The following is a 26,431-nucleotide window of genomic DNA, read 5'->3' on the forward strand; positions in this document are numbered from 1 at the left end:
CTAGTAAACTTCTCCCAGGGTGAATCCTCCTGAATAGGTACTTCTCAAATTTTAATATGTACATGAATCTCCAGAGAGCTTATTAAAATGCAGATTCTGATTCTGCAGTTCTCACAAGCTTCCTGGTGATGCCCATGCTGCTGGTCTGCTGGCCACACTTTAAGTAGCAAAGCCAAGGGCACCGTGAGATCACCTGATATATAAAGGCCAAAAGAACCAGCCACTCAGATTGAACAAGGCCTCCTTGCGTGACCCACTGCCTTGGCTGTGTGAGTTATAGGCTCTGTCCCTCAGCAATAGCGTCACTTACTCACTGCTGAAAGGTGACCCACCGTCATTCCCTAGGTCCTCCGCTTTGGTCTCCAGTGGAAGCCTGGAGCCAGGTGTGGAACTGAATGCAGGAGATGATTGTGAAGAAAGCTTAACAGAAAGCCAGAAACTCCTGTCCTGAAGGCAGAGATTTCAGGAGGTCCACAAAGCCATAGAGGCCCATCCATTCACCCAGCCAGCCAGCCAGCCACCCACCCATCCCTCCATCTATCCACCCATCCCTCCATCTAACCATCCACCCATCCATCTATCCATCCATCCGTCTATACATGTGCACATACATCTACGTATGAATCGCAACAGCTCTTCAAATGTCAGTTGAGATTACTCAGCCAGAAAGGAAGTCCACACTTATTCCTTGTGATTCTCCAGATATTGCAATGACTTTGAGTGGTATCACCTAACAATTGCTCAAAGTGAGTGCTTCCCAGGACCCAGTAGGGCATTCCATTTGTGGATGTCTCCCAGCAGGAGTAAGAAGTGGCCTCTACTGGAAGCTAAGTGTTGGAGGATGGTAAATGGCTGGCTTTTATATTCAACAACTTCCTGACATTTCCCCGATGAATTGACACTTCTTTGTGCATGCAAAAAAAAAAAGTGCTATATAAATGCCTTCACTGACAAGCTTCTCTGCCCACAGATGCCCACAGGTATAAAACATAACATAGCAGGCTAACACATGACAACACCTTCAGATATTTGCTTAGGGATTTTCAGAAGGAAGCAACCACACGTCTATCCAGAGTCTATTTTAAGTCATTAACTTTTATCAAGCACTTACTCTGTGCCGTAAAGTACCCTAAGTGCATTTCATATATAGGTAACCCCAACTAACCCTCAGAGCAACCCCACAAGGTGGGAACCATCACATTTTACAGATGAGAATTCTCAGGCACAAGGAGGTTGGGTAACTTGTCCAAGGACACAAGCTAACAATGAGAAACAGGGACAGAAATCCCAGCAGTTGCTGTCCCCAGGCTCAGGCCTTCCCTCCTGACTGGTATGCTAGGGTTACCCTTTGCCTGACACTGCGTGTATGAATGCTTACTGAGCTCACTGCACGACAAACAATCATCACTTGTTCCTCCCCACTTCCCTACAGAGCTTCCCTCTCTCACAGTAGGACAGGATGAGGCCTGGTACCCGAAGTCATATACACAGAAAGGTTCATTTTTACCTAGGTCCTACCTTTCTTACATGAAGATGGGGAAAGCTGTGGAGGAAGCAGCTGTTAAGGAAACCAGGGGTTCAGTTTGAACATCCTGAGTTTGAAATGCTTCCAAGGGAAGATGTCAGAGAGTAAGTTAAAAGCCACATGTTCAGTTCAGTTCAGATGTTACTGAAAGTCACATGTTACCAAAAGATTAAAGACGAAAATATCTGATGAATAGTGCGTACACGCATGCATCTAAGTTGCTTCAGTCCTGTCCAACTCTTTGCAATGCTATGGACTATAGCCCACCAGGCTCCTCTGTCCATGGGATTCTCCAGGCAAGAATACTGGAGTGGGTTTCCATGTCCTCCTCCAGGGGATCTTCCCGACCCAGGGATCAAAGGGATCAAACTGCATCTCTCACATCTACTGCATTGGCAGGTGGGTTCTTTACCACCAGTGTGCCACCTGGGAAGCCCCTGATGGATGGTACGTTCTTTACCAGCTGAGCCACAAGGGAAGCCCTGGATGGTATGTTCTTAAAAGCAACACAGAAGAATAGATGGTAGTAGAGACAAAGCAAGGTTTGCCTTGAGCTGTTGATTGTTGAATTGGTTGATGAGTCTGTTGGGATTAATTATACTATTCTGATGACTTTCATATATGTCTACAACTTCCAAAAATTAAGTTTTAAAAAATTCAGGACATAGAATCACTTATATAGGATACCATAAAAAAAAATTAGTAACTTGGATCTAACTATAAGGAAATATCAGACAAATAAACTGACTGTACTCTTCAAAAATGTCAGTATCATAAAAGATGACAAGTAACTGAAGATTTGTTCCACAATAAATAACACCAAAAAGGCGTGAAAATCTGTGATCCTGGTTTGTATCCTGGATCAAAAAAAAAAAAAAAAAAAAACCTGCTGTAAAAGCCATTATTGGGGCAATTGGTAAAATTTGGATCTGGATCGGTGTATCAAATAATATATCAATGTGAAATTTCTTAAATTTAGCCATTTACTGTGATTATATAAAAGACTGTCCTTGTTCTTAGGAGCTGTACTTTTAAATATTTAAAAGTGAAGAATCATGGTGAATGAAACGTATTCTCAAATTACCCTGTAATAATAATAATAATACTTTACATGTATAGATAGACATAAAGAAATTATGTAATTGTGGCAAAATGATAATTGATGACTCTAGATGAACAGATATAGGGGTTTATTGTGCTATTCTTACAACTTTTCTTAGGCTTGACAGTTTTCAAAAATAAAAAAAAGAATACAATCACCTGATGTAATTAGTATCCCTATAATACATTCTTTGTGTTCCCTTCCTTATATTCTTTGAAATAAAAAGCTATCTTTTTGACCCTTTAGAGATTGGTACCAGATACTTGATTTTTCTTTAAGAACCTCTTTTATGTATCAGTTTTATATGCATTAAGTTACAGACTCATCACAGCAGGCCCAGCACACACTCCCTGGCTGCCGGGGATGTCCTTGAGGGTCTGCCCTCAGCTGTCAGCCCCTCCTGGGATTGCCTTGGCTGAATAACACCTTGTCTTAGTCCCTTTCCAGGGTGGCCCACATCCAGTGCTTGGTTAACCTGGGTTGTATGGGCCTAGCCCTGTCCCCTCTACCCAGAGGAGCCCTGCAGGGCAGGTCCAGCTTCAGAGCTCTCTGCCAAAGCAGTGGAGATCTCCACCGAGACTATCTGCTTCCTTTGCCCTCCTTCCTACAGGTGTTGGCCTCCAGGATACCCTACACTTACCTCCTGCACAAAATCCCCACCCCTGAGTCCACTTACCAGGGAATCAGCTATGGCAATAATGTGATGACCATTTTGCAGATGAGAAAACTGAACCTTGGAAAAAAACTCACTTGCCTGAGCTCAGAAAGCCATCTCCTGGTGGAACTAAAAGTCAGACTCCAAGTCTGCTGGGCTCCAGCTCCCTCCTTCTCTTTATCCTTCAAATCCTATGTCTATGTTAAGGCTGAGGCCAAGTTCCTATTTCCCCCAGAGACATCCTCAAATTCCCTTTCTCATCTTGACACTCTCACCATCTGCTCTGTTTGGCATATGGCTATGGTCCCAGTTGGGGACTTTTCTTAACCATCACCTCTGATTACATAACCACTGTGCTGTTATTTAGCTTTTCAGTTTGAAGTCCGGTGCTTTCCCCACATTATAATCTCCCTGGGGACAAATGTCATTTATTGTTCTTTGAATTCCAACAGTTGCTGTCCATATGTTGGGGATGCAGCCAGTACATTACCACATAGGGAAAGAACCCACGATTCCCATTTTTTTCTGGCTGTGGAAACAAACATCCTCAGAAGATCCTTAACTCTACAGCCTCAATTTCCTCTTGGCCTGTTCTGGAATGGTGTGGGGCTTTGTGATGTGGAATATAAGGGGATAACACATTATTCTGCCAGAGGAGCAGTACCATCCATGGGGGAGTAGCTCAAACTGTATCAGTGAGCCAGGAAGCACTTGGTCAAATTCAATCAAGCATAAAGAAGTGAACAACACACCAGGAATAAAATCACTGGAATGCAGCTTGGTTACTTTTTTTGTGCGGCAAAACTGCTTTTATTTTAATTATTTAAAGCATTTCATAATGTGCTAGGAAATGAGATATTGTGTCCTCTGCAAAAGTGATGAAGTCTTAGATCAAAACTCTAAGACTACAACACCACGTTATTAAATTTTAAGGGTGAAATAAGTGAGTTGCTTTTCTTGCCTTTGAAGATTATTGACTGGGAGATTAGCAAGCCTTCTCCATAATCTCCTCCCAGAAAGAACGAGTGGAAGGAAGGGCAGATGGGAAAGTTTCACCCAAATTCCCTCACTTCCAGATCCTGGGAATCTTTGGTGCCATGGTAACTGTGTTACTAGGTGACCACTCAGGTACAGGTAAGACTCGAAAACAACAGGCATCTAAACATATTATCAGCTCGAGGTTTGGAAACAATTTTAAGTACTTTTTTTCTCCTTTGTTTCCAAATATCAGCCTGGAGGGATAATGTGTTGTACTATAGAACAACATAAATGAAAATCAACTGAAAATAATTTTTATCAAACTTCCTAACTATTCAACCAGCACCCATATAGGAAGTAGATTTTAGAGAGAAGTTTCTGAGTTGGAACATCTATAGGAGTGGTATACAAACCATACAGCCCACAGGCCAAAGCTAACCTTCTGTTTGTTTCTGTATATCTTGCGAGTTAAGAATTGTTTGAACATTTAAAAATGGTTGGAAAAAATCAAAGGAAGAATAATACCTAGTGACACCTAAAAATTATATCAAATTCAGACTGCAGTTTGAAAACAATATTTTACTAAAGTACAGCCATACTCAGTAATTCATATTGTCCATAGCTGCTTTTGTGTTACAAGAGCAGAGCTGTAATGGTAACAGAGATAACTGGCCCATGAAACCTAAAATATTCACCATGTAGCCCTTACAAAGAGAGTTTCCCGCCCTTGATCTGGAGATATGAGTTGCAGAGAAGTTAGATTAGGAGGCTGGGTCCCTTCCCTGCCGAGAAGTTTATATCAGGTGCTGTCATAGTTTGTTTAGTCTGCTACAACAAAGTAGCATGTGCTCCATGGCTTGCAAACAACAGACTTTTTTTCCTCACGGTTCTGGAGGCTGGGAAGTCCTAGAACAAGGGGCCAATGTGGCCCCCTTTTGGTGGAGGCCCTCTTCTGGGTCACAGCTAAGGGCCATGTCACATGGCAGAAGGGGCTGGGATCAATCTGGAGTCTCTTTTATAGTATGTCACTAATACCACACCTGAGGGCCCCACCCTCATGATTTAAGTACCTCTCCAAACCCCCACCTACTAATACCATCTCCTTTTGGGCTTAGGATTTCAACATATGAGTTTGAGGGGAAACATGTTCAGACCAGAGCTAGTGCCTCCCATGCAGATTCAGGCCTCTTCAGCTGAGCTACATACACTCCATTCATTGCTGCTTCTATAATAGAAAAGCACGGCTGTGGTCTCTGTGGTAGCCAAACAGGACAGCATCACATGACTGATATGTTCTCACACATTGCACTCTCTGAGGGGACGGGTCATAGGCTACTTACTCCCGCATGTGTTTCATCCTGGTCCTGGCCATTGCACTGTTGAAAATTGTTGGTTCTGAGGGTGTGTCTGGAGCTGAGCTGGTGGCAGTCCTTGTGTCTGAAAATCAATGCACAGTCCTTACTGACTCCATCAGCACTTCAGCAACTTCAAGGCAACAGTCAAGGACAATCAGAAAACAAGCTATTTCACCTCTGCCACAAGGTAATGCCACATTCATTAGAGATAAATTCAATTATGACATGTCTATTAAAGAATTTATTCCAAATGACAAGATTATTTACAGTTTTAATATGTACAAGGAATTCCAGGACAAAGCCTCTTTCAGGAAGGATTATTTAAATAAATACCATTATTTTAAAGATGGCCTTTTTATACAGGGGGAAACCAATAGCCTTTGGCCACTATCTTTCAGAAGCTATGGAATTTGTTTTGATGCCTGAGGAATTTTTTCTAATAAGTTTAGTTTTCCCTTTATTTTAACCTCACATCTGAACATTAGCTTTTTTGCAGTGGAAGGTAAGATGCTGACCAGGGGGTAATCTGAAGTTTTGAACTTCAGCAGGATGGAGCAGAAGGCCAAAGTTAGGTTCAGGAGGTAAAGAGCTGTTAATGAAAGCTGCAGAGTTAGGAAATCTGTTGAGAGCCACAGTTTTTTTTTACTGATATACCTTGGAGGCTCTTACAGAACAGGTGAGAACTGGTAGGGAGAAATACTCTACCCACTGGAACAACATTGCTTCCATTAAGAAGCTAAGGCTGCCCCTAAGTGAGGGGCTGGGTCATCAAAAGTCAGATCTTCATGTGGCCTGAGGGGGGTGGGCAGAGTCCTCTCTGTGTCTTCATCCCTCAGAGCCCCCACAAGGCGCCTCATCCCATCAGGAGAAAACTCTTGAGTCCTAAGATTCATTTAGGAACTATATCCATCCAGTGACTTTGTTAGACCAGGTACCCATTTTGTGCAACTCCTGCTTTCCCCTCATAACACACATGACTGTCTGCTTTTTGGACCAAACAAGGAAGTGAGGGCCAACTCCCATCTTGTGGGAGCAAAATTAGTACAGCTTTTTCCCTCTATTTTTAAATTAAAAAGACCAAATGCAAATTCTATTATTTTTTACCCCCACCTTCTTTGTATACTCCTCTGGGGGCACACAGCCCCACTTTGAACTTTGTGTTTTTACAGCCACCATCAAGATGAATATAATCTTGCTTCACTTTGTCAGAATCTCTGGTCTTTGCTCAGGCTCCATCCCTAGATGCGGAGTCACTGGTGAGAACTTTGTAAAGGGCGCATTACAATTAGCTAAGTAAACTGCATGTCCTGCCTAGTACTTCACAGGTAGGTACTAGGGCCTGATGGCTCCCTTTGCTCTCACTCAGGAGGCCACCCTCCAACTCTGAGAGAAACCCATCTCAGTCTCTGTTACCAGAGATGGCTTCACAGCAGCGTCCTCTCCCAACGGCTGTTTCTTCCCAGAAAAGGCTCTTGTGAGGGGGTGATGGGGGAGGCAGAGCGGTTCACTTCATATTCATGTTGGTTGCTTTTTATAACCATCTTTTCTAGAACCTAAGAAGTTACAAAAACAACAAGCACACCATGCCAAGTAACATGCAAGCTCAAAACCCAGTTCTGCCAAGGTAGAAAGGAAGGCTATGTTTCCCGTCTCACCCGGAGCAAGCTGGCAATTCTTAGGGCTTATGCAAGGAAAGGTCAGAGCAATTTCCCCAGAGCTGCAGCTTATTTTAATCTGGTTACTGCTCCCTTCAATAAGACCCTCAGCATCACGGGGAAAGATGCTAAGCCTTGAGCCCAAGAGTAGAGGTTGGGGCAAAGAGAATTTCAAGCAACAGTCTTGGCAAAGCTTGGTGCTCAGAGCAACTCTTTTCACGGCATTTCCTATTCACCAGCCTTTCTCCTTCCACTTTCCAACATGAATAGTAGTTGTTTTACATCTAAGAAAAGGACAACATGTTCAGCAACCACAATAAAGAACAACTGGGCCGAGTCACAGGCTTCCTCTAATAGGTGGTCACTCAGTCTTGGAGTATATTCTAGACCACTGCTTCTCAAACTCAAGTGTGATTCGAATCAGCTAGGGATCCTGTTAAAATGCAGATTCTGACTTAGTATGTGTGGGTAGGGCCTGAGATTCTTCTAGGCCCTAACCACATGTTTCTAATATGCTCTCAGGTGATACCAGTACTGCTGGACGTGGGACCACATTTTGAGTAGAAAATGTGACAAGCTAGCTATTAATTCGTGGGGTCCAGTGCTATCTGACAATGCAGGACTCTTTGTTTAAAAAGCAGGAGAAAAGCTGGTTTCTTTTTCTGCATTTATATAGGGACCTGTCCTGGTGTTTTTTACTGGATATTTATTTCATGTCATCTTCCCTTGGGAACTGGGCTAGCTATTCTCAAGAAGAGTGAAAACCTTCACAAAGACCCAAAGGCCCCCTGATTCCAGCCCTCCAGAAGTCATGTCTGGCCTCCCTTTCCCCGACCCCAGCAGAGGTGGCAGTGGTGGGGGAGGGCAGTGTTGAGGAGGAGGTGTTGTTCAGAGGACTCTCTCCAGGGAGGAGGCCCCAGAGGAGGCTTCAAGACCCTGCCATATGTCCCACTGTCTCAGCAGACTTTATTCATAAAACATAAATTCAAAAATAAAATTATTAGGAATTCATTAAAACCCCTCCTGAGCCTGGAGCCCTGTGTTGGTTGCATGCCCATAAAGTTCTGGTTCCAAAGGTCTGCTGTCTTGATGTTTTTTAAAAAACAATGAATCCTCAATCCCTAGGTTGATTTTTTTAATTATTCTTCTTTGTTAATTTCAACAGCGTTTTCATGCACTTGCACACAGCATGTACATGTGAGATGCCCACACCATGTCGGAGGCTCTCATGGCAGCACGGATCGGGAACTCTATACTCTCACCTCTCCCAGGGCTCCGGGATCCACAGCCTGGGGGCTCAGCCTCTCCTGAGTCTGTCCCTTTCTGATCTACCTTTGATGGGTCCTCACCTTTGATTCATCTTCAGCTTTTTCTAAAAACAGTGGATCCTGACAAGGAGCATGGCTTAGACATCACTCTTCTTCTTTCAGGGTTTCTAAGACTGAAGAATGTCCACCAAACAGAGTTTATACCTACAGTGATTTTTTCAAAGAGGATATGTGCACAGTGAGGGTAGATTTTAGAGAAAACTCCAACCACTCCATCCTTCCTGTGGGACGTTCTGAAGGTACTTGGTCCTGTGTACTCTGAGAAAAGTCCTGAGGGGTGTGCTACGTGGCTGAGACCCAGGGGGTCTTCGAGATTGCAGCCAGAGAGCAGCAGCAGATCAGTTGGCATCCATGCCCTGCCTCTTCCACCCACTCCCTGCCTGGGCTGTGTGCTCTGGAGGAGGGACTTAAGAAAGTGAAAATGTCAGTCATTCAGTCATGTCTGACTCTGTGTGACCCCATGGACTGTAGCCTGCCGGCTCCTTTGTCCATGGGATTTCCTAGGCAAGAATACTGGAGTGGGTTGCCATTCCTCCTCTGGGGGATCTTCCCGACACGTCTCCTACATTGCAGGCAGATTCTTTACCACTGGGCCACCTGGGAAGCCCCTCATTCAGTAGAACGAAGAGCCAAATGTGCAATGATTCCTTTGGGCCCTTTTGCAGAAGGGAGCATTTTCTGGCTGTCCTTAGTAAACCAGAATACCGTGTTTGCTGTCCTGAGTTCAGTCTGCTCTTCTCAAAACAGAAAACTCAAATAATTCTATGCAAATTCATTCCAATTCATCAAGGACAACAATAGCACCGACAATAATGACTAAACCTTTTTTGGTGAATAAGTGCTGTGCCCTGGGCATCATCTCATGGGAGGTTCCCAGGAGGTAGGTACATTTTTTCAATGAGGAAATCAAGGTGTAAGATATTCAGTTCCCACAATGAATACCCTATGCAGCTGGGGCTTGACACCAGGCCTAGAGTCTGCTCAGCCACGTTTAAAAGTCCCAGAGGGAATACCCACTTCATGGTGACCACTGTGCTGGGAGTCAGCCAAGGTGCTCCTTGCCATGTTTTACTTTCCAGGACTCTTCACTCCTTCTCCACGTCCCTGCCCTTTTCAACTAGTTACTGACTCCCTGACCACAGAGATTATGTCCTGTTCATCTTTTTTTGAACTTCTTATTCTAAGTGTACAACTCAACGGTGTTAGTACATTCATGATGTGCTACCATTACTACTATCTCCAAAACTCTTTCATCACTCCAAACAGAAACTCTGTAACCATTCAACAGTAACTCGCTATTCCTCCCCTCCCTAATCCCTTGATGATATCTAAAGTACTTTCTGTGTCTGTGAATTTTACTGTTCTAAATAACTCATAGAAGTGGCACACAATATGTGTCCTTTTATGCCTGGCTTATTTCACTGAGCATCATGTTTTCAAGCTCATTCACATTGTAGCCTGTGTCAGGACCTCCTTTCTTATGGATGAATAATATTCCATTGTGTGTATGTGTATATATATATATATATATATAATGTATATATATAATGTATATATAATGTATATATATATATATATATATATATATTCATTCAATGGTTATTCATTCAACAGTTGGACAGTTGGGTTGTTTCCACAACAAAAGATAAATGAACAAACAAAATGAGTGTTATGACTAATGCTGCTGTAGGTAGTTTTACAGAGGTCCTTTGTCAGGTTTAGGAAATTCCTTTGTATTCCTACTTTGGTGACTGTTTTTATCAAGAAAGGGAGTTAGATTTTGTCAAATGCTTTTTTGCATCTATTGAGATGGTCATATAGTTTTTGTCCTTTAGTCTATGTATTACATGAACCGATTTTCTGATGTAGAACTATCCTTGCAGTCCCGAGATAAATCTCAACTGGCCATTCTATATAATCCTTAAAATCCATTATTTTTTAAAATTGCTGTGTTGGTTTGCTAATATTTTGTTGATGATTTTTGCATATATAGCCATAATGAATATTGGTCCAGTTTGTTGTTTTTTCTTGTGATGTCTTTGGTTTTAGTATCAAACAAGAGCCTCACAGAATGAGTTGGGCAATGTTCTATTGTATTCTGTTTTTTAGACGAGTTTGTGAAACTGGTATTAATTCCTCTTTGAATGTTTAGTGGAATTCACGAGTGAAGCAGTGTGGGCCTGGTGTTTTCTTTGTTGAAAGTTTTAAAATGACTAATTTGACTTACTTGTTATACGCCTATTCAGATTTTTTTCTCGAGTCAGTTTCAGTAATTTGCATCTTTCTAGAAATTTGTTCTTTTATCTGATTTATCTAATTTTTTGCCCTTTGTAATTTATCCTTGTAATTTCTTTAAAGTTGGTAGCAATGTCTCCTTTTCCATTCCTGATTTCTTAACTGTCTTTCTTAAAGATTGACCAATGTTTTAAACCTTTTCAAAGGGACAATTTTTGGTCTCATTGATGTCTTCTATTGTTTTTCTCTTCTTTATTTCATTTATTTCCACTGCAGCCTTTACTATTTCCTCCCTTTTGCTCGCTTTGGGTTTCATTTACTCAAGTTTTTAAGTTCCATAAGGTAAAGTATTTATTTTAGAAGTTCAATAGGTAGGAATTAAAATCAAAGTACCAGGCTTCAGGTTTGGGGACCACAGTCATCATTCTGTCTCTAACATCACAAGCAGCATGGTCCTCCAGTCATCTCCCTGGGCTTCAGTTTCCTCACTGTATATTTAAGTGTTTCATTAGACTAAGGGCCTTCTTTCAATTCAAACATTCTATGACCTGTAAGACATATCCCCAGACCTCCAGGGTTATAGACTTTAATTGGGAAGGTAACACAGCAACAAAGATGAAGAGCAATCAAAGGGATCAAATATGAAGAGACAGATGGCTGTCTGGACCAACAATGAAAGTTACAGGCTTTACTGAACATCAAGCACCATCATTCCGGAGTCACTCCCCACCTGGGAAATGTCGGATGGTGAGGCTTGATACCACCCCACGGGAGTGTTTTGACAATGAGATGAAACAAAATGATCTGAAGAGACATCAAGCAACTAGAAGCTGTGTTTCTTAAGAATGCACAGCACCACTCATGATAGTATTGTCAGGATCCCTCCTACTTCTATGATCTCTCTTAAATAGCAAAGCTATTTTCCCTGCAGAAGTGACAGCTTGATGATCCTGACATTTCACCAGGAGAGATTCTTCTCTCATTTCTTCCAAAGTTTCCCTTTATTCATTCCAGTTGCTGGATGAATGACCTTGATTATAAAACAAAAACCTGCATTTGCACTTCCTGCAGAACAACCTACCACATGGGTGATGAGCTGATGCAGGCAACGCAGGGTTGGATATTTTGGCAAACGAGCTCTCCCTTAAGTTCCTGGGACACTGCTTAGTCAGGAATCCTCACAGATGCTGTCCTTGGTGCTCAGCATGTTTAGAATACTTCTCATCTCATCTCCTTCAACCTCTCTCTTTCTCTCATTTGCCCACAGAATACTCAGGGTGTCCTTGACAGACACACTTCTCTGCCCAGATTACTGCAAATGTACAGCTTCATGGCCCACAATTTCTTTCTCCTCCAGGACACTGTGAGAGCAGTTCCACTTACTGAGAAGCTTAGCTGACCGACATCTTTGTGGACACCTTTCCTTGAGTATCTCCCATGATGATACTGGACCTCAGGGTGTCGATACAATGGGCTAAGAATCTTTGAAGCAGGGTGGTCCCTGCCTTCACTGTGTTATCCCAAAACCCAGAGGTGGAGTTGTAGTGCCCAAATTTCCTTTCCAGGAAAGACGTGTTACCCAGCTGGTGGGAGTGGGGGACACAGACAGATTGCAGCCGCCATCCCTGCAGAAGCGGCCTCAGTGGCAAAGCCACAATGCCCAGAGTTATGCCCTTCCTATGTGCCCCTGACATGAAACAACTCATCATGGTTGAGGTAGAAAGCCTGATCATTTTGTCTTGCACAGACAACCTGAGTTCTGACCCCCACAAGGGTTCAAGTAAGGCTTGTCAGGCCTGCATCACTTTGCAGCTTCTCCTCCGCCTTATCCTGCTTCCCTTCCTTCCTGTCCACGGAGGCCCATCCGGAATAATGTCCTCCCACCCAGCTCCATGTCAGAGGCTTCTTCCCAAAGAACCCATGACATGTGGGGATGGGGGCTGGCGGACAGGGGGCATGCAGGTAGTTGTCTTGAAGCCCTCAACACAGTGAGTATTTGATGAGTGATAATAAAAATGACAGTGTAACCTCCCCCAGCCCCATCACCATCCCCAGCTCTCTCAGAGAACTGTTTCTATAGGAACAGGGCAGAAGTCAGCAGCTAAGGAAGTTGTTGCCAACCCTGCAGCAGCAGCTGAGTCCCAGCCAAACCCCAGGAGGAGGCTGGAGAAGAAAGCAGACAGGCGGAAGGGAAGAAGATGGCCCAAGAGAGAACCACCTCCAGATGTTTCCAGTAGCAAGGGAGCCCGGGCACATAAGGATGTGTGCGTGAGCTGCCTTAGGCAACTGCGGTCTGGGTCCTGACTCTATGATGTTTGATCAGTTACAAAACTTCTGTGACTCAGTTTCCTCACCTGTACAAAAAAAAATCTGCATTTTGGGGCTTTAGCAAAGCCTGAATGTGATGATCTATATGAAAGTATGTTGCTGTCAGTACATGTATGCTGCCTCCCTGGCCCCCAGGGTCCTCACCCCACTGCTTTGCACAGGGCAGTTTCTCAATAAATAAATAGCATCCCACCACCTCTACCAAAATTAATTAATTGGAAAAAAAGTGGGCCAGCTTGGAGAGGAAAACTGCTACTCACAGGGGAGATGATAAATACCAGAAGAGAGGAAATAAACTTTCTATTTTTATTACATAGTTATTTCACACAACAAATATTCAACAGAATTGCATGGAAGATTAAAAACAACAGGAGTTCAGGGGTTTGCAAATGGTCATTTTCTTTTGAATACATCAGAAGAGGCCTCTAAGAATAGTACCTTTCAACTTAAAAAATAAATAAATAAAAGAGGGAGTGTCTATTTTAGGATTGAGGCAGAGCAATTAAATGTGCCATCAGGGTAAGAGGTTTGTGGAGGCCAGACCCTAACTTTTTCAGCTGTGCTTACCTTGAGGAGACAGTAGCCAGCGTTTGGGAGTTTCATTATTCTGGGGTGCTTACATGGAGAATCAGCTTTAGAAACAAAATCTGTTTTTCTGTAACAGAAGATTGAGCTGGCTTTCAAACTGACTCAAATGTTTAAGGTAAGTACATCAGCACTCCCCTCTTCTTTCAACAGAAAAGAATCACAGAGGTCATCCATGGTCATTGTGGATAAATTAGAAAACACGGAAGGGAAAAGTCCCTCAGAGAAACATTAGTATCACTGTGGTATTTCTTGTGTGTGCGTGTGTATGTATCAACTATAGTTTATTTCTTAACACTCTCATGCCAATGAATATGTAACTACATCATCATTTTTAATAAACTGAGAAGAACTTCTTTATTCTAGAAGACATATTAGCCCTTACTGCTAGGCATTTATTTTGATTCTCAGTTTTTACTATTGTAAACCACACTGCCCTGAGAATCTTTGTATATATTTCTCTTTACACACAATTCTGATTATTCCTTTAAGATAAATCCCTAGACACAGACTTGCTGGGTCAAAAAATATTTTAATCTTTCAGGTTAGTTTAACCTAGATGTTGAAAGCCAAACTTATTCTAGGTTGTAATTAACACTGTTTTCAAGAGGGTCACAAATACATTAAAGATGCAATGTGAGGCACCTTTAGTAAAAACTTCATTCAATTTATGAAAATCTAAAAATCGAATACAAGCATTTTCTTTATAAAGCCTTAGCTGGAAGTGAGAGCCCAGTGGTTCTCAAAGTCTCTGAACCAGCAGTATCAGTATCATGTGGGAAAATGTTAGAGATGCAGATTTCTGGGGCCCACACACGCCTATTGAATCAGAATCTCTAGGGGTGGTACCCAGCGATCAGGTTCTCATGCAGAGTTCATCACTTCCTGCCTGGAGTTCTTGTTATTTGGTCTAGAGATAACGATAAACCCAGAAGTTCCCTGAAAACATGAAGTGTGTCTGATATTGCTCTGTGAGCCCTATGATGGTTCATGTCAGAAAATACTTGATAGATGTGTCATCATTTGTAACGCAGGCTTATATTTCCAACTTTTCACATAAATAGACTAACAGAACTTTTAAATGAACTGGATAAGAAATCCTCTACCCTGAAAAATGGGTGGACAGTCTTCTGTCAGTGACACAGCTTTATTGACCCAACCAGAGTGGCCTCAAAAAGCAACTGGCCTGGTGCATAATCAGTGTTGATACAATAGCTTGACACTGCCCCCTTGAGAATGAGCTGCGATTAAAGTTCAAATGGCCAGGATGACTTGTCATTCACTGGGCCTCTAACACCCACCTCTCTCTGGAAGGCCATCTGTGCCGCCTGCACACACACCCAGGAGCATCACTGAGCCTCTTCTGGGGCCAAGATGGATGACAAGAGACCGTGTCCCTTTCACCCTTTCTAAGCTGATGGTGTGGAATTCAAGTCTCAGCTGGAGACTCAGCTGAGCAGATTCAGGACCAAGTTTTCTGCTTCTGCAGGTAGGCATTTCATGGAGTCTATCTCCAGCTGGCACTGCTATTGGCGTCTATTCAGGAGAGCACGCGGGACAGCTTCTTACCTTTCCATACAGCATCAATCCTGACAACTGCTGCCGAAGCAAACAGCTTCTTCTGCAGTCAGCAGCACAGAAAAGAACTGAAGAATACCCCACCTCCCCCCGTTGCTGATCACCTACTCCTGTGAAAGACAAAAAAGGGGCTGTATCCACAGGACACTGCCCAGGCCATCTCTCCTCCACATATCTAGGCACTTTTAAGGTCTAGCCTTATCGTTACTGCAGTACACAGTCATTATTATTCTAGACTTTACATTCCCCCTTCCTGTGTAGGAGAATCCTCTTCTTCATGAGACAGAGTCCAGCACCCACAAAAGCAGCATTAAATGCCAGAAGGTCACTTCCCAGCCTCCGTGCCATCAGGGAGCAGGCACACGGCCAGCCTCTGAGGTGCTCCCCAGACTTACTATCAGAAGTTGCACGGAGGAGTGGAGCTTGAGGAGGCCATGCAGACAGGGGTGGGGCTCCAGCCAGGGGCAGCCTGGCAGCCACGCTCCATGACCATCATTTGTAGCCTTGAGGATGCTCAAGCTGCCCTAAGGAGCCGCATGTGGAGGGGAGCTGAGGCCCCAGGCAACTTGCAGTGCTAGTGAGTGAGTGAGTGAGTTGCCAAGAGGTGTCCTCCAGCTCCAGTCAAGTCTTCCCATGATCGCTGTCCTAAGGACATCTGACTACAACCTCAAGGAAGACCCTGAACCAGCACTCCACAGCCAAGTGGCCCCTGGATTCACGACCCACAGAAACCACGAGAGGTACAGAGGACTATTGCTGTTTTCTGCCAGTGTGTTTCTGAGTAGTTGTTAATGCAGCCACAGTTTAAGCACCAAGTTTTTACAGAGGGTCAGGATAAGAAACTAATATATGAGAATGTTTCTGTTTCATGTTTGCTATAGAACTATGTTGCTAAGTTTTTGTAAAGACCTTAATAGACATCTACATTTTGTAGATGTCCTTTGGAGATGGATAAAAAATCTTAATTTTTTTTTATTAAAAAAGAATTGAAAAAATTCATGTGAGAAAATGCATGTCAGAGGATAGGAATATTTGAAAAAATATGAAAATTAGAAGATGAACGTCTTATCAGACATTAAAACATTCCATAAAGGCAGTGTAATGAGAACACTCTAGTACTGATAGAGGATTAAGAAGCTAGATCAGTAGGCCAAAAACAGAGGCAGAAATAAATAACATCCAGGAGTTGGAATACAAAAAATAATTTAAATTGAAAAAATAGATTTTATTGATGGAAAAAATAGATTTTATTGGTGTAAAAACCTCAAGTGTGTAAAATAAGACAATAGCAATTATAGAATGAAATTTAGGAGGCTATATAGAAAACACTCTTAAAAAACAGTGGAGGAGGAATGAATTAGGAATTTGAGATTAATGCATACACACTACTATATATAAATAGATAACCAACAAGGACCTACTGAATAGCACAGAGAACTATACTCAATATAGCCTACAAGAAAAGAATTTGAAATCTAAATCACTGTTCTGTGCACCTGAAATTAACATAACATTGTAAATCAACTATACTTCAATAAAAAAAGGAGGGAATAAATAAAAATACTGAATCACTATGTTGTACACCTGAAAAACTTTTAGATTATACTTATACTGTTTTGGTCAATTGTACACCAACAATATTTGAAAAAATTAAGCTGAAAAACTTTAAAAAAAAACAGAACAGCTATTAATATATAAAAGTCAAGTAACCTTTGCCTACTTAAAAAACAAAAAATTCCCCCAACAAAAATCCAAAAGAGACAATAAACAGAATTAATAGACATAAAACAGACTTGGGAAATTTTGCTACACATATGATAAAAAAGGGGGTATTGATATTTTTATAATAATTCAGCTTAATACATTGAACACTAAGTCAAGTGCAACGGCAGTGACTATTTCCACACAAAAGAGCATGGGATATTAAAGATCCTAATAAATACCTTTTACAAAGAAAAGACTTTGTTTAGGAAAAATAATAAAAAGTAGCTACCAAGACAGTTCATGCCATATTCACCAGTGTGATGATCTGAATTGCTCACCATTCTCAGTCAGCCTGTTCCTTCTCCCTGTTCCTAGATCTGTTTCTCCCTGTCCTGTCCTTTCCACCTGCAGGGCCTTCCTCTCCATCTTTTCATGGCCACATCTATCCTCACATCATGAACAGTCTCAGATGCTGCCTTCTCCTTGAAACATCCTTGGTGGCTCCATCCCCCAACTGAAAGCCATCCCCCCACTTTCTGAATCCTAATTCTCTTGTTACATAGTTATTTAGGCCCTTGTCTTGGTTCTTCTCTGAAATCTTAAGGCTTTAATGGCAGGATCCAGGCCTAACACACCATTGCCATCTACTACATTCCTCTACAAAGTATATAAACTTTGATGAAATCCTAATGTGCAAGTAATAAAGGAATAAACGACTGCTGAGTTTCTTTCTTAGCTAGGTAAACTTGATTCCTGGAACTTTTTTGTAGACAATAGGAAAATACAGAAAGTTCTTTGCTAAGAAGATGCTACTAAGAGTGATTAATAGTACTGTTTTAGGAATGTATTTAAATTACAAAGCCTTTCTCTACCTCCTTCCCATCACCACACACCTGTCAAATGAATGTGCCTGGCATGGTAGCAGACATATAGCAGGTTCTCTGTAAATCACCACTAATTCTGAATCTATTTTAATCTTTCAAGTTTCAAAGAACTTCTAGAAACTATTAAATTTTTATCAGATATAAATCTATAAAGACAGAAGGGATAGTGGCAAGTTTTGCACATGCACAGCAAAATGATCCAAGTGGTTTTTAATCCAAAATATCCCTCCTCTCCTCCGGATGCAGTGGTTTCAAAGTGTCAGTAACCAAAGATAAGACACTATGTTGAAATCACTCTAATTATTACATGAAATTCTTTTCTGTCAAGGTGAAAAGCTCAATAGTGAAAGGTTAAATGGCTGTCAGTCATCCCTACATTTAATAGCTTAGAGTCTGAAGAGCTTAAGCAAAGGAAGTTTTGAAGGGATTCCAAAGCCCTGATGTCTTCTCTGGTCTCTATCAGTCATATTGTTTAATGGAGATTAAACAGTAATTACCAGCGTTCAATGGAAGAGCTGAAGGGTAACAAATTTCAAAAAGCCAAACTGATCAGACATGTTAACACACTAAAGAAATCATAATGGACAGTGAGGTTTGGAAGCCTCTCTTGCGTTCTAATGACTTCTGTGACAACATCCTGCTTGGAGGTACAAAACAAGCCTTTTTATAAATAGTTCACCCGACTTGTATCATTCTGCTGATGACTTCTCTATAGAAGTACAGCTAATTTCCCAGTCATTAAAAGGGCTAAACTTCATTTGTTGCCTTGGTTCCTAATCTGGTTACTAAGAAACACAGAGACTGAATTTTCTTTTTAAAGGAAAACAGAGGTCATCTTTGGCCTTTACTGGCTAGTGATGGGCCTGAACAGTTACTATAGCAACACCATGTGTTGTCTGCGGAATGACAGCCCATAATCAGTCCCCCATCTCAAGTCACTTCTTTCAAAACATCCTCCTTATTGTTTGTTAAAGCTGATTGTTTTCTGACCATGCTTAAGAACCAGTGGTACCCTAGTCCACACAATAAAGTTCAAGGTCCTTAACCTGGCACCAAGGTTCCCCATGGGCTTGGTCCTGTACATCCAGATTTGCTGATCCCTTCCTCATACCTTACACTGAAGCAGCACCAGCCTTCTTGAGAGTTCCATGGATACACCCAGTTGTTTCATATTTCTGAGCCCTCTACTGCTTGATCCTTTGTAGGGAACAATTCCTCTTTCTGACCACTTGGCTACTCTACTTACCTTTCCATTCATTCATCGAATGACTCTTGAAAATTACTGTGTGCCAGGCTATGTGCCAGACTCTGAAAACACTGGTGTGAATAAGATCTTGTCCTGGTCCTCATGGACCCAGGCAATCATAAGCCTTCGCCTCCTCTGTAGAGCTTTGCTCCAGCTGCATATCCAGAGTGGACCCCTCCTAACCATCTCCCTTGTTCCCAGTATGTGTTATCCTCCTCACAATGCCCTGTAATTACCTGCTCCCTGACTAGACTGGGAGCTCATCAAGGGAGGGACCTTGTTTTCTCCATCACTCTGTGATACCTGGCTAATCATATGTGTGTTATAAACATAATAGGGAAGAAAGGAGGGGTGGGGAGATAGGTAGCACATTTCAACCATCAAAGCTGCATGTTTTGAAGCATCTGCCTTCAGTGAAATGGCTGTTGCCTGCATCTCTGGCTGTCCCCCAGACACCCCAGGCATTTCTGGCCTTTCCTATTCCCTTAAAAGGTGTTTTGTTCTCCTTTCCTCACCTAATTCTATCTAGGATCCCTTAGCATTCTGTTCATGACTGGCCTTGCCTTCTTGTACTCCATGGGGAACTTTGAGGGGAATTTAGGGCTTCAGAAATGAAGTGCCTCCATTTGGGAGGATATGTCCTCCATGCATAAAAGAAGCACCAAGTGGGTGACACGATTACCAAGCTTTGTGCTGGTCTATCCAGGACCACACTTGGTGGCTGGGACCATGTTGCAAATAGGTTTCAACATCTGAATCTTCATACAGTGCCCCTAACCCACCTAAATGTCTGACACAGATGCTGAGGATGACGAAAAAATACAATATTGGTTCTAACAAAGCTCAGTAACTCTTGTATACAGTGCCAGATAGCCCAGCAGACACTGACATAACTATAAAAAGAATAAAATTCCTAGAAGAAGCTATTTTCATTTGGGCTTATAATAAAGTTCTCTATAATTTTAAGAAATATATATATATAAAGAAATATATATATTTTTAGTTTTAGTAGCATTTTGTTTGAATTATAAATTAGGGTGTATGTGCAGGATAAGAATCTCAGGGCTTAAGGGCATTAAATCCATGGCTCTCAAAGTATGGTCTGGATCCAGAATATCAGCATCACCTGGGAACTTGTTAGAAACAAATTCTAAGGCACACAGTGCATCTGCATCTTCCCAAGGCCTTTAAGTGATTCAGATGCCTGTTTAAGTGTGAGAACTACCGGTTTAAAGGCTGTAACCTGACCTTGATATGTTCAGGAGACTCAGATACTGAACCTGAAATTCAAAAAGCCACCTTCTAATTGGGGATCCCTTGAAGCTCCACAATGTTTTCTTATCCACCCTCTCCACTCTCCAGGGACACAGGAACGGGAGGCATCCCTGGCCCTGTTTCACATGGAAATCAAGCAGCCTGGGGTAAACCGCTGCCAGCAGCATCTTCAGGGCAACAGTTACAACATACTCGGTCCAAAGAACCAGAAGGATATTTGCATCTGTTGTCCCTCCTCTCTTGTCCAGGGTTGGCAGAAGCTCTTGAAAATGTTTGTGGAAGATAATTAAGACCTGGCATGCTCAATGGGCAACTGGATATGGCCATTGCACAGGCTGATGCTGCCTGTGAGTGAAGTGTGTTGATCATCAGTTCAGTTCAGTCACTCAGTCGTGTCCAACTTTGTGACCCCATGGACTGCAGTGCGCCAGGCCTTCCTGTCCATCACCAATTCCCGGAGCTTGCTCTAACTGATGTCCATCGAGTCAGTGATGCCATCCAACCATCTCATCCTCTGTCATCCCTTTCTCCTCCGGCCTTCAATCTTTCCAAGCATCAAGGTATTTTCCAATGAGTTAGTTCTTTTCATCAGGTGGCCAAAGTATTGGAACTTCAGCTTCAGCATCAGTCCTTCCAATGAATATTCAGGACTGATTTCCTTTAGGATTGACTGGTTGGATCTCCTTGCAGTCCAAGGGACTCTCAAGAGTCTTCTCCAACACCACAGTTCAAAAGCATCAGTTCTTCAGTGCTCAGGTTTCATTATGGTCCTACTCTCACATCCATACATGACCAGTGGAAAAACCACAGCTTTGACTAGACGGACCTTTGTCGGCAAAGTAATGTCTCTGCTTTTTAATGTGCTGTCTAGCTTGGTCATAACTTTTCTTCCAAGGAGCAAGCGTCTTTTAATTTCATGGCTGTAGTCACCATCTGCAGTGATTTTGAAGCCCAAGAAAAAGTTTCTCACTGTTTCCACTGTTTTCCCATCTATTTGCAATGAAGTGATGGGACCAGATGCCATGATCTTCATTTTTTGAATGTTGAATTTTAAGCCAGCTTTTTCACTCTTTTATTTCACTTTAATCAAGAGGCTCTTCAGTTTCTCTTCACTTTCTGCCATAAAGGATGGTGTCATCTGCATATCTGAGGTTATTGATATTTCTCCAATAAGTCTTGATCTCAACTTGTGCTTCATCCAGTCTGGCATTTCGCATGATGTACTCTGCATATAAGTTAAATAAGCAGGGTGACAATATACAGCCTTGACATACTTCTTTCCCCAATTTGGAACCAGTCCATTGTTTCAAGTCTGGTTCTAACTGTTGCTTACTGACCTGCATACTGATTTCTCAAGAGGCACATCAGGTGGTCTGATATTCCCATCTCTTGTAGAATTTTCCACAGTTTTCTGTGATTCACACAAAGACTTTGGCGTAGTCAATAAAGCAGAATTAGATGTTTTCTGGAACTCTCTTGCTTTCTCTATGATCCAACGGATGTTGGCAACTTAATCTCTGGTTCCTCTGCCTTTTCTAAATCCAGCTTGAATGTCTGGAAGTTCTTAGTTGATGTACTGTTGAAGCCTGGCTTGGAGAACTTTGAGCATTACTTTGCTAGTGTGTGAGATGAGTGCAATTGTGCGGTAGTTGAAAACTATAGAACTACTGCCCAATTGCATTCAGTGTCAGTCATGGAGGGTTCCTGTTTAAGTGTCAGGGCTTATACTCTGACATACTGAAGCTTCTATTGCCCCTTGGATCCTGTTAACATTCAGACATATATGAAAAACCATGACGGTTAATAAGCTCTAACTGTGACTGTGGTTGACAAATCTCCCAAAGTGCAGTTACAGCAAAGCAACTACTGCCTACCTGAGCACGCTCATGCCCAGTGAGCCCACATGAGGGGATGTCTTCATGGCTCCTGTGTAATGGCAAAGAAGCTCCTGGAATCCAGAAAGCCATCATACTCTCATCTGCAATGAGCACCTCCCCAGACAGGTGTTTCTGAGGCTTGCTGCCCCTCATATCTGTGTCTGGCAGGCCATTCCTCCCTGTCCGCCTTCCTACACACACTTAGGAGTTTAGCTTTCACCTTTCCCTGTTCCTAAATCACTCACCACTCACCCATCTGCTTTCTGTCTTCTCAAAGTCACTAACAGCCCTCATCTGCTCCCACCTCTTCTCTGGTTCCCTTTGTTTCTGAAGGTTTATATCAGATTTATTCCATCGTTGTCACTTCAGTGGCACTCCTGGCAGAGATGAATGTGTATTTTTATTCCAAGTCCTAATGCTCACATATAAAATCATACGGTCTTGAAGGAAATTTAGATATCATCTATCCAATCCAGCATTTTATTTTTTTGCAGTGGAATCTTTTTTTAAGACACAATCTTATGTTGAAATCTAATTTATAAAACAGATAAGAGTGAAACTATTTTGGTTGAAGCTGGGAAAAGAGCAGAGTCTGCATCTAATTTCTCTTAAAATATTTAAAAATATTTGTTAAGGGCCTCTTTTGTACCAAGGTCTATGTTAGACAGGGCTTCTGTCCCTGTGCTTCTCAGGGTCCTCCCTCCTTGCTAGCTTCTGCAGATCCCCAAGGAACCCAATTTGAAAATTAATGAGCTAGTCTAACTGAGGTCCACAGAGACAGAGAGTGCTTCGCCAAAGGACAGCCTACCTGGTCTGCTAATTTGAAACTTGGGATAAATGTACCTCATAGGGTTACTGTTGGACAACTAAACAGGTCACAGGATGATGACCAGGAGAAAAATCCAGGGAGCTGTGTTATGAGTGAGGCTTCTCACACACAGATGTGGAAGAAGCTAGAAAAAGGCTATAAATTGTGCATACACGCCTAACAAAATATTGGTGAATACTGGCACGCATGAAAACTTCATCTTTATTCCTGTGATTCCCTTTGAAGGGACTGCTTTTGGTCACACAATAAAAAAAATTTTAAATAAAAATTCACCATCAAATTTCAAAGAAAAAAGATCTCACCCCTTTTCACCCAGGACCTATAAAAATTATCCCTTGGCATCCCTGAGGGACTGAGCCCTCGTGAATACCAAAACCTGGGGCCCCTCAATCCCCTGCACACAAAGGCTGGTACAGTGAATACAGGCGGCCCTCAGGGCTGAAGGTGCTTCCATCCAGGGCACGTTCCATCTGGGGAAGCGAAACCTGCAGATGACAGACTGTATCCTCTGATATTCTATTTCTGTCGGGTGACAATTATTATCAGTGCTGGAAGTGATCCCGGTTGGGTTTGTTGGGTTAAAAAAGGAGGAAAATAAGAAATAGGGTTTTATCTTTGAAGCACAGCAATCCCATTCATCAGGACCAACAATGCTAAAGAAATTTTAGCTCTGTTTTTCAGACCAAATCTCTTCCAGTAACTGGCTGACCTTCAGAATGATGATATTTTCAGCTTGAATGAATGTAGTGTTTCTACAGGACCGGTGAGGTAGAAAGATTCCTCTCCCAGAAAACCTGTAAAACCTATTATTGCATCCTCCTAGACCACCACTGGATCACAGTGGACCACTGAATTTAACGATTTCATCCTTGGACACCCAGGGTCACTGAACAAGGATAAACAATTCTTCTTTGCATTTCCTGGCCTGTGGGCCAGACATTCAACCTCTGTTGGCCTGTCTCATCTGTCAAATGAGGAGATTAGACTAAAATATCTAAGCTTTCTACTTGTTGGATAGTCCAGTAGATTCAGTAGGTATCAGTATATTTTGGAATCTGAAGAGACTTACTCACCTAGAGTGGTGCAGCCCAGCACATGCTCCAAACACCTGGCCAGGGCTTCAGTATCACTGTCCTGTCAGAACAAGAGAGATTTATTTCTCTGGGTGGTAAATGTGGAAAAATGTTCTCGCTACATGTAGGCAAGAGAAAACACACAAAAATCTAGTTGCAAACTTATTGTATGATTGCATTTTTTGAAAAGAAAATTCTATATGTGTAGCCACATCTTCTCCCTCATGGCAATCTATATATTAGTGTCTATTGTCTATCTCTCTGATAGGAAGAGCATACACTAAAAATGTTAACAGCAGTGTGACTATAAGGTGCGGTTAAGGGGATATATTTATTTTCTCCTTTGTGTGCTTCTGTCTTTTGTACATTTTTATAATAAATATTATTTATTTAAACTATAAAAATGGTAAATACTTTAGAATGAAGAGAAAAAGGTTTCATTCAATCTATACTAAATACCACAGGAATCAGGTGAGCATTTTTCTCTAGACAGCATCTCTACCATTCTTCTTTGGAAACCCGTGGTCTTCAAGGAGTCATAAGTCTAAGAATTGTACTTCTTATTTAACTCTCAATAAGAGTCAAGCACCCCCATGAGGGGGAGAATCCCAGAACTGTACTTGATAACAAATACCATCTTTAATGCAAAATAAACATCTAAGGCTGGAAATATCCAAAGCAGCATCATAATGATCAGGGGAATATAAGATCTTAATTATTTTCAGGTTTGTTATATTGAGAGAAATTAATAATTTATGGCTCACCTACTCTATTTCAAAACAAGCTACACATTTCATACTGTAGTAACTGTGGATTTTAGAAAAATGCACTGTAGTATAATTTTCCAAGCAAGAGTACTAAAATGGGTAGCCATTTCCTTCTCCAGGGGATTTTTCCAACCCTGGGATCAAACCCAGGTCTCCTGCATTGCGGGCAGATGCTTTACCATCTAGGCCACCAGGGAAGCCCTGTAGTATAATAGATTACCCTAAAACATTATGTAAATATTGGTTTTCATTTTATAACATGTGGTGGGGGTTGGGCAGCCACTTTTTATGCATGTGGTAACACCCTGCATTGCTTCATTTTCCCAAATGAAAGAAGAGTGATGAAGAAGCTATCCCTGGTGAGTGTTGGTCAGCAAGGCCAAAGCACTAATTGAACACCCCAGTGTGCAGCCCAGGAACAGGGAGGCAGGTATCAGGCACAGAAACGGAAGTAAGAAAAACAGGTCCCTCCCTTCTTCTATACTCTTGCGGTCTCCAAACTTAACAGGGGCAGTCTTGAGACAGGAACTTGGCAGAGACATCCTCTGCAGGAAGCAAAGCAAAGCACACATCTGCATATGCAAGTAATGGTGCCAACCAGACGAGCTGGATCCAGCCTGGCTGCTCCACTGACTGTGCTGGTCGAGGCCAAGTAGCTTGACTTCCCAGGTTGTAGTTCCTGCATCTGTGATTATTGTTTTTTAGGTGCTAAGTTGTGTCTGAGTCTTTGTGACCCCACTGACTGCAGTATGCCAAGCTTCCCTCTCATTCACCATCTCACGGAATTTGCTCCAACTCATGTCTATTGAGTCGGTGATATTATCTAACCATCATCCTCTGCCTCCCCTTTCTCCTTTTGCCCTCAAACTTTCCCAGCACGAGAGTCTTTTCTAATGAGTCAGCTCTTTGCATCAGGTGGCCAAAAGTATTGGAGCTTCAGCTTCAGCACCAGTCTTCCCAATGAATATTCAGGGTTGATTTCTTTTAGAATTGACTAGTTTGATCTCCTTGCTGTCCCAGGGATTCTCAAGAGTCTTCTCCAACACCACAGTTCAAAAGCATCAATTCTTCAGCACTCAGCCTTCTTTATGATCCAACTCTCACATCCATAGTACTGGAAAAACTACAGCTTTGACTCTACAGATCTTTGTTGGCAAAGTGATGTCTCTGCTTTTTAATATGCTGTCTACATTTGTCATAACTTTCCTTCCAAGAAGCAAGCATCTTTGAATTTCATGGTTGCAGTCAACATCCACAGTGATTTGGGGGCCCAAGAAAATAAAATCTGCCATTGTTTCCACTTTTCCCCCATCCATTTGCCATGAAGTGATGGGACTGGATGCCGTGATCTTAGTTTTTTGGATGTTGAGTTTTAAGCCAGGCTTTTCACTCTCCTCTCTAGCCCTCATCAAGAAGCTCTTTAGTTCCTCTTCACTTTCTGCCATTAGAGTG

General features: G+C 42.2%; 1 protein-coding gene across 19 annotated transcripts in view; it reads right to left on the reverse strand.

Annotated features, from left to right (window-relative positions):
* NEK11 (NIMA related kinase 11) overlaps positions 1–26,431 on the reverse strand; it is a 267,287-nt gene that overhangs the window by 40,765 nt on the left and 200,091 nt on the right. For 12 of the 19 annotated variants that reach the window (XM_044947220.2, XM_025291957.3, XM_025291948.3 and 9 more), the window contains 2 exons: positions 24,213–24,273; positions 5,601–5,697 (listed from right to left, as the gene is read on the reverse strand). In XM_044947220.2, coding sequence (XP_044803155.2) covers positions 5,601–5,697; positions 24,213–24,273 — 158 coding nt within the window. Of the gene's footprint in view, positions 1–2,015; positions 5,486–5,600; positions 5,698–15,315; positions 15,435–24,212; positions 24,274–26,431 lie in introns of those variants that run through there. The other 7 variants (XM_025291940.3, XM_025291924.3, XM_025291919.3 and 4 more) reach the window with 4 other exon arrangements.

This window comes from Bubalus bubalis, chromosome 1 (assembly GCF_019923935.1).
Source record: "Bubalus bubalis isolate 160015118507 breed Murrah chromosome 1, NDDB_SH_1, whole genome shotgun sequence".
Lineage (NCBI taxonomy): Eukaryota > Metazoa > Chordata > Mammalia > Artiodactyla > Bovidae > Bubalus > Bubalus bubalis.